This window comes from Lissotriton vulgaris, chromosome 7 (genome assembly GCF_964263255.1).
Source record: "Lissotriton vulgaris chromosome 7, aLisVul1.2, whole genome shotgun sequence".
Classification (NCBI taxonomy): Eukaryota; Metazoa; Chordata; class Amphibia; order Caudata; family Salamandridae; genus Lissotriton; species Lissotriton vulgaris.
Window position 1 is genome coordinate 38903264 of NC_141695.1, and position 9610 is coordinate 38912873.

The following is a 9610-nucleotide window of genomic DNA, read 5'->3' on the forward strand; positions in this document are numbered from 1 at the left end:
AAACTGGTGCTATGTAAAGCGCTCCGATACCCGATATCTTCTGGTCCAGTTCGCGCTAAATAAAACAAAAAACCAAAAAAGTGTATTGTAAAGGTAAATAAGAAGTCTAGAAAATCATTAGATCAAAACTTGTGGTTTAAAAGAAAAGAATGCCTTTAAAAAGCAATGCAAGCATCAATTTTCAAGACAACAATCGTTGATCTCAACATATTACAGTTGCCACTACTTGGAGAAAGATTTAGTCAACATTATAGACACATTTTGAAAAAGTAGTCTACACTTCAGGCTGTTCCAGCCACTCCCAAGTAGTCTACAACCACATCACTGAACACTTGATAAAAAAGTAGAATATCTTGAGATCCTCTTCCTGGTACAGGCAGTAAGAAACCACATCATTCTCTCAGTTTGGGCAAGCAAAGACCCCATGATCACATATCCAAAAGTATGCTTTTTAAACACTCTATGCATAAAAAACATAAATAATCGAATTACATCAATGAAATTCACAAGAGCACATGTCTCCTACATATATTTAAGCACATTGTCCAAAGTAACTCTGAGGCTATACCTGTTAGATCAATCATTATCAAAACATTGTTGTCCGAAAAAAAATAGTTTTTATGGTTTTTAGTCTATACTGTTTCCATTTCCTTTTTTCTTCCTCAGGGCATTTTTAAACTCTGTGTTTTTAAGACTGTATATGATGGGGTTGGACAATGGAGGAAGAGTGGTGTACAGCAGAGACAATATCTTGTTTTCTTTCATTGAAAATGTTGATGCAGGTCTCATGTATGTAGGACAAATAGATCCATAAAATAAAATGACCACAGTGAGGTGGGAGGCACATGTTGAGAAGGCCTTTCGCCTTCCCTCTGTAGACTTCATCTTCAGGATCACTGAGATGATCTTCACGTAAGATGTGATGACAATAATGAATGGGACCAGCTCAAAAGTTGATCCAAATGCATAGGTTAGTATCCCAATAATGGTGGTGCTGGTGCAAGATAGCTTCACCAGCTCACTGAAATCACAGTAGAAGTGGTTTATGGTATGGGACTGACAGTAGGAGAACTGAGACAGCAGTACGGTGTGTGGCAGTGAAAGCACAAGACCAGCAAGCCAGCACGCTGTGGCCAGTTGGGGGCACATAGTCTTGTTCATGATAGTTCTGTAATGCAGGGGCTTGCAAATGGCCACATACCTATCAAAGGCCATGACTGTGAGGAGAAAGAATTCTGTCACCAGAAGGAGCACAAAAAAATATATGTGCAGCAGGCATTCAGTGAGTGAAATAAGTGTGCCTTTCAAAAAGAAATGGACAAGGATTTGTGGGGAAATGACTGAGATTAAACTGATGTCTACAATGGACAAATTAATGAGAAAAAAATACATGGGAGTGTGCAGAGATGGGCTGGAGCATATTATTGAGATTATAAGTAGATTTCCAATCAAAGTAATTACATACACTAGTGCAAATGCACCAACAAGCGGAATTTGGAGCTGTGGAAGATCTGAAAATCCCACAATCAGGAAGTGGTCCTCTGAGGTAAGATTTCTTTCCTCCATCTATCCAATGATGTATCTTTCCTTGGATTTGCAGACAGTCTGAAAAAAATACACAAACAATATGAATTGACTTGTTAGTTGAGGGCTCAGTGGTCTAGAGTTAAAGGTGTATTTATTGATTGTGATGTCTTGCGAAGTCTGTAGTGGTGTTTGTGAATCTCCTTATTATGACCTTGGTGAAAATCCCAGTTATTCACGTTTATGCTGAGACTTTTCACTTACACCTGTATTGTAGTTCCTATATTCCCAATAGGCTCTGCACATTGGAATAACATAAATGATAGTTTAGACGTAGGACGGAGGTCGACTAGTTCTCTATTGAATATGTTAGACTTAATTGTGTGTGCCAGCTAGCTCAGAGGTCACTAGAACATTTGTTGAGTAAACAAGAAGGTGTTTAGTTTTCCTGAATAGACAAGAAGCGATTAGTTTCTGACAACCGCATAAACATGACAACTTTGCTCCCTCCAGAATAAGGGGTATATCTACAAAGTCTTGGAAACAATAGATAGCTATTTTACTCAGTCAATCGTGCATGCTTCGTTTCACCAGAAATGCAGAGAAATAGAGACAGGCGTTTTCAATAAAAGGGTTATTTATTGAGCAGTCTTCTTTCTCATGCAAGAGAAATGAATTGCCACAATTGCAATACTTGTTATAAAGTAAAGTGCGTACAGTAAAAGGAGTATTATGAAATAATACTGTGAAAGCATTTATATGGTTTCTAAGCCATAAGATACTTCAAATGGATAAAATACATACAATGATAAAATAATGACTAAACGTACTCAACTGGTGTTTCTAAGATACGCCTACCCCGGTGTACCTAACTAAGCCTAGTACCTGGGAAGGAGTAGATGAGTTACAGTTTTTACCAAGAATCTGAATCAAGAATTCTCTATGGGTCTAATCAGCTCCGTACCTTGGGTATAGAATGAAGGAGGTCTTGTATCTCTCTCTCAAGACTCTATCTCCCAGCAACCCGCAAGGGTGACCGGAAAACACAGGAGCTGGATTTCTCAGCAGGACAAAAAGACAGCGTCTCTCTCAGTGCGTCAGCAGGGAGGGTCGGCTTCCTTTGGCATTCGCATCAGCAGGGCGTCGGGCAAGTAGATAGCTGATCTGCTCCAAACCACTGTGTGTTGCTTAAGGCAGATGTTGGTATATTTATACCTGGAAGGTGCTGAGTTTGACGTAAGGTTGGACATAAGGCGTCACTAAGAACTGGCAGTTCTTTCAGCACTCTCAGGAGTTCTAGGACAAATCAAAACAGAAGCAGGGGGAATTCCCGGGCTGCTGGAGGCTTGGTTTGTTTAAGAACACGTTGTGCTTTCTAGGAGTCTATGGGAGTAGCCTTGCCGTATTTGGACTGCATTGGCTATGACTTAATATGGATATACTCTTATGCATTTATAAGGATATGATTTGTTATAACCACATAAGGGCATAAATTGGGAATGTCTAAATTAGGGTCCTCGATACATTCACAACACAACAACACTATAGTGGATTAAACACCCTTCTGCATAGGTTCTTGTAACAGTTATTGCAAAAGATATTTATGTTAAATTTTTGTCATGTGTCTGTATGTAAAAAAGGCAATAGCTTTTCTATAATCCCTGAAATATAGGCACTTAATGCTCACAACATACAGTATTGCAAAGAAAAATATTTTCAGAAACACCGTTAGTCGGATTTCAAGAAAATAAGTAAGATATAGATCCCATGCTTGTAGTATGCACACTGTCATGAATCACATTACCAAAGTGGTAGGTTGTGCTACTGTTTTTGGATGAAATAGTATTTTCTTGTTTTCTCGTCTTGGTAGCAATGCCTGGCCCTGACTTCATTTCACTTAGACCTGACCCTGACTCCCTGGGTGTTCTCTGCATTTTTGGGACCTTTGTTTTTTTCAGTTTTGATCCCTGAAACTATTGTCTTCCAGATGCAGCTAGTCTCTTGATGACGTGGCATTCATTACCCAGTATGTTTAATGGGTCCATTGTGAAACAGGGGAAGTTAAAGAAGGAGATAGATAAGCAATGCATGTGGGCAATTCCTTGGAGGAGTTTATTCATCTGCTATCTGAATAAACATCCTCTTTCATACTATTCACCCAGCAGAGAGGGTTTCAGGCATTGAAGTTTAATGGCCCCATGTCATGAGTGACCCCATCAACCACACTGACTTTGATTGACCCTCCCAATGTGACTTGTGAACGGTGGGTGAACTTGGGTGGGTGGCAAATACGTCCTGAAGACCCACTGGTAGCATTCAATTTAGTGGCCCTGGGTACTTGTAGTACTGCTTTCCTAGGGATGTGCAAGTAAATTAAATGGGTCAATTGGGAATAAGCCAGTTTTCCCATGTTTAGGGGAGAGAGCACACACACTCTTTCACTGGTTATCAATGGTAAAGTGAAAATGTCAGCAAATAGGAGGGAAGAAGGCAAATAGTTTGAAGGAAGACCACACCAAAGGCTGACAGGTCTAATGTGTCACTCCGCCCCCTATGAAAGTGGGGAGAACTACCCACCCTCATGGGAGTTCTCACCACTAATGTGTAAGAACCTGGATGGACCAGCAGTGGAGTGGTTTTAGCCAGGGTGGTGTTCCACCATGAAGACCATTCCCTGTAGGGAGAAGGACCACTTCAACAATTTGGGATTGTCACCCCTAATCTACATGCGCAATTGGAGGGACCTGTCGTCCTTCTGAATTCAGTAGTGAGTCCCAAACAGGTATGGTCTTAGCTTCTTCAGTGCCCAGACTACAGCAAAAGCTTCTCTCCAATAGCACTTCAACTCTGTTCCCTAGGGTGTAACCTCCTACTGATGCAGGCTAGAGGGTGGTTGAGACCCTCCCCATTTAACTGTGATAGTACAGCTCCTATGCTATGCTCTGGAGCATCAGTTGGCACAATCAATTCTTTGGCAAAGTCATGGTCCTTGAGCACGGGTTCTGTGCATATGGCTCAGGGTGTCAAACAGTTTCTGGATTGTCCATGTCCAGATAACTTACTTGGCTGCTTCTTTGAAATCAGCTCAGTAAAGCGGGTGATAATGGTGTCATATCCCTTTATAAGCCTCCTGCAGTAACCAGTGAGTCAAAGGAAGACCCCTATTTCAGTCTGAGATTTCAGAGGCTACCATTCCAGGATAGTTTCTATCTTGGCTTGGAGGGACTGGACCTTACCCCACCCACTGGGTGTCGCAGATACATCACAGAACCCTACCCTATCCGGCACTAGCCAGCCTTCCTCAACAGGTCTGTCTGGTTTTGAAACTGAACTGCCTCCTGGAGATGAAACAGGTGATCCTCCCAGATGGAGCTGAAGACCACCATGCCATTAAGGCAGGCCACTCTGAGACCTCTATCCCAGCCCCAACTCTGTTTATCAATCTTTGTGTCATAATTTTTTATTGAATGATGGCAGGGACATTCTTCAATCCAAAGGGTATCACCTTAAATTGGAAATGGCCTACTGGGTTAGAGAACACAGACTTCTCTTTAGCCCCCTTAGTCATAGGAATCTGCTAGTACCTTGATGTCAAAGCAAAAGTACTCAGGAACCTGGCAGCCTGTCAATGAGCTCATCAGCAGGAGGGATATGGTGGGCATCAGTATTGGTAACTGAGTTAAGCCGCCTCAAAACCACACAGAACCTGAGTTCTGGGCAAGGACCCTGTGTGTCATCTTTGGGTACTAGCACCACTAGGCTGAGAAAGGGACTATTGAAGTGAATAATCACCTCCAATTCTAGTATTTGGATACTTCCTCCTTAATGCTAACCCTCACTTGTCAGGTAGCCTGTAAATGTTATTCTCACAGGCATGCAGTCCCCTTTGTCAATATCATGGGTACACAAATGTGTGAGCCCAGGGGTAAGTAATAACAGTGAAGCATCCCTCCCCAGCAAGTAGCAATTGTCCCTCTGCTGTTTTGGGGTTAGGGTAGAGGAGAGATTGACACCACCCACTGACCCATCCTGCTCCTTGGAAGATAGATCAGGGAGAGGTTCATGCTCCTTTTCTCTTCCGTCCCATCACCTGGAGCATAGTGACTTTAAACATATCATAGTGCAGTTTGAGGCGATTAACATGGAGAACCGTTGAAGCGTTCCTTGGGGTCTTGAGGTCCCCCAAGTGGTTGACCTCCTCATTTATTTCTTTCACCTCAGAAAGCCCTGCCCAATTAGTCTTAGAGAGCACTGGGCTGCACAGGCTCCATCACCCACACTTTCTATCCAGGTCAATACTCAACCAAAGTGGCCTTCTTGTGATACCAGAGCTCCATCACCTTCTATCTGGCTTCCAGATTCTCAGAGGCCTTCTTCCAGAAGCGCTTCATCTGGTGTCTGAGAGCCAGCATACACCTGAATACAGTCTGGGGGTGTTCTTGGGTGCTAGCACCTACCCCTCATGACCCAAATTAAGGGTTCCCCTAATAGGATGGCCAGAGAGGCTTTCACATGTGCTAAGCCCAGCTCCCATCAGTGGCACCTTGATATGAGCAAAAAATAGGCATGTTAAGAGGATGTCCTACCTCTGCCTCATGGGCTCAGGTGGACCCATAATCATGCCCTTAAGGTTCTTCAAGAATCTCTCAACAAGACTATTGGTGTGAAGGTGATAGGGTGAGAAGAATGTATAAGTCATCCCACACTCCTTCCACATTGACTTCATTCATGCAGACATGAAGTCTGTGCCCCTGTCAAACACTACTTCTTTGGGGAACCCCATTTAGGTAAACATCCCCATCAGGCCCTAGCCACTGAAAGAGCAGTAAAATACATCAGATATATGGTCTGTGGTTATCTAGTGGCATGGTCAACCAAAATCAGGATGAACCCGTTGCCCAATGCAGTATTGTGCTCCAGGTGCCAAACAATGTTGATACCCATCCTTTGAAAGATGGTGCCAATGACAGGTAAGAGAACCAGGGGAGCTTTTGGATTTGGCCCTGACTTCCTGCTGGCCTGCAAGTGGGACAGGTCCTGCAGAATGTATCTGAGCTGTTTTCATCCGGGACAAATAGTAATGGATTACAAGCCTGGCAAAGGTCTTTTTCTGCTCCAGATGTTCTGCCAAGGGCATGTTCTGAAGCAAATACAAGAAGATGATGGATGGAGCGCTGACACTCACCCCCAGTCACAGATCTGGGTTGAATCCATCATCAATCTTTAGCTCACTTCGCCACCCCAGTTCAGACCCAGCTATATGCAAATCAGTCTAGATTCTGTGCCTCATGGGAACAATCCAGCCTGAGCTGCCAAGCCAGGTCTTCCCTGGACCAGAAACAAGCATCCTGGGACCAGTTTCAGGGTACCACCGCTCATCAGCCAGGTAAGCTTATATCCAGTGGCAGAGTGAACAAGGGACCCATACACTGCCAACTTAGGGCAAGCAAAGCAAGCACAAGGAGATGATGGACAGAGCGCTGACTACCATCCCCCATTGCAGACTGCATTACAAAACAGGAGGAGGCTATGAGGCCCTTCTCCCTTAGAATTGATGAGCCCCTAGAAACCCATCCCCTGGGGCTGAACGCCATAAAAAAGAGGAGGGGGTCACATGCCCCCCGCCCAAGCTTTAGAAGAGGTTGCTGGAACACCATCCCCTCAGACCAAACACCATTGAAAAGGGGACAGGCTGTGCAACCCCTTCCCCAAAACTTATTAGGCCCCGGGGGCCTCATACCTGGGGCCTCATTTCTATAAGGTGGGTGCCCTTGTGCCCAGCCGAAGTACCCAACAAACAGCAAGTTGGGGCATACGAAGGGAGCACCAGCATATCCCCACTTGCTGCAGGAGCCAGAATTACTCACGGCCAGTGGGACCAATTGTTTTTGTTTGCTCCAGTTGGTCAGAAGAAATATGTGCTTCCCTGTCCACAGGAATGCATCCAGGGAAAAACGGGTCTGCGCCCTCAAGGTGGTAATATTTTCAAAGCTCCCACAGAGTGAGAGCAGATATGCCTTTCCTGCCCACACTTCTGCAGATAGCAAAGGCATGTTTACTGCCACCCAAAAGGAAGATTTAAAAATGCTCCTGCCTAACCGGACCGAACATATATTTCCCTTCTCACGCTGATGTGGCAGGTAAACCTCTGTGTCCTGGTGCTGGTTTATCTGGGACAATGTCTGTGAGCTGGCCTTATAGATGAGATCCATGGGCCTTTAGAGGCACAGGGAGAGGGGCTGGGTGCCCCCTCCCATTTAATATGCAATACATCCCCGTGGGATAACCCCACCACGAGGCGTAGGCACTATACCAAGCGGCCTATTTCTTTTTCTACCCTTTTTCAGCCCTCAGATCCTCCATGGTGTGATATATATACCATTTGTGAGCATTAGTTGCTCAAAAAGGTCCGGACAAATTTACACCAAACAAAAAAAACACACTTTTTTCTGGACCATGATCTAGCTTTCTGCCAATTTGGGTGGCAAGTCAATTCAGCAGTTTGGGCTGTAACTGCATAAACTTACTTTGCAAAAATGAATGGGGAAAACTAATTTTGGCACCCAGGCTTTTTCTTGGCCCCTGCCTGACGGATCACCCTAAAACCTCCCATGGGCAAACTAGTCAAAAAGTAGCACAGAAATACTGTCCTTGATAAGGGACCAAAAGAAATGAAAATGTAATCTTGACTCATAGGTGAAATGGAGGGGGTGGGGCAAAAATAAAAACACATCAGGAAGCATCAATGGATTAGGTCTGTATAAAGAGGGGGAAAAAGGTCTATAACACATAAAGTGTCCGAACACAAGAGTCCACTGTCCAAAATGAAAACAAATTCAGACCCCAAAGATAGAGGGAGTGTCTAATTTAAGTTTGTGGCTTTGGGCAAAAGTTACTGCCATCTTCACTTCTGGTCTTAACTACGGTGTGGAGATCCTTGTCTGATGAAAACTCAGATTGTCTGGCTGTAGCAGTACCAGAAACAACACAGGAAGAATGAAACAGAGAGGGAGCAGGGGAAACAGTGATCAAGGACAAACTGGGAGACAAGACTACACATGATGAGGTTTTTTGGCAGTGGCAGACAAGACATAATAGCTGCTGAAAATTAGGTGATGACTCCACATAAAGTTTTTAGCTGCCCAGGGACCACACAAACCTCCCCAATTAAGTTCTGGATATGTGACAGAGTGCTCAGTAAATTTCTAGGAGTCATAGCCTTCCGAATATGCTGGGAGAAGAGATTGGAAAGCACAAGAACGATTAGGGGTCTCAGAGGCAGATATGTCTCTCAACTCAGATTCTTCTGGGGGTGCTGAAAGGAGGAGGTGATGTATGAGCAGAGGTTGCAGCTGAAGGATGCCATGGAATGGGGGCCTTTGTGGTTAAGTAGCAGGTGGGGGCAGGCCCAGATGATGTTGAGGTCTGATATTGGGGCATCACATGTTGGGTTTGCTCAAGGCCAGGAGAATAACCAAGAATGTCCTCCCCCTGGCTGGTAGTGCCCACATCCACCACCCCACCACCCCACAAGTGAGTGTTTGGCCTCTGTCCAGAGTCTTTTGAAGGCAGATCCTGTTATTCTGCAGGTAGGCACACTACCTTGCCGGTGACAGGTTCTTCATCTACACTGATGGTATGAAAGGGTCATGTCTGGCTCCAAGCTCAAAATCTGCGTTTTTGACTTGTTTATGTTGTGATGTATGGTGGACAATCCAGCCCACTGAAATGGAATCTGAAAAAGAGAGACTTTGTTAAATCATTGAGCCAACATAGCATATCTGTGTCATTTTAGTTGACGATGTGAAGACTTTAACACATTTCTCACCATACTGTGCTTTCATACTCAAATGTTAGTAATTTGAAGTCAAGGTTCACAACAGGTTCCTCAAATTTGGCATTTGACAGGAGACAGTTTTCCCACCAAACTACAAAGCATTCAAAGGAGGTTGAACTGGTCTATATTTTTGGACATAAACATTTTCAAATATTTTACTGTAATTGTGTGAACTTGAAGGTTAAACTTAGCAAACAAATGGTGGTTCAACAGTAAGGTAAAGGCAGACATTGAAGTATTTCTATTTTG

General features: G+C 44.0%; 1 protein-coding gene across 1 annotated transcript; it reads right to left on the minus strand.

The window, feature by feature from the left end:
• Nucleotides 1-627: 627 nt before the first annotated feature.
• On the minus strand, nucleotides 628-1566 carry LOC147700642 (olfactory receptor 5V1-like). The gene has a single exon (XM_086929155.1). It carries the CDS (start codon nucleotides 1564-1566, stop codon nucleotides 628-630), a length of 939 nt encoding a protein of 312 aa, XP_086785281.1.
• Between the last annotated feature and the right edge of the window lie 8044 nt (nucleotides 1567-9610).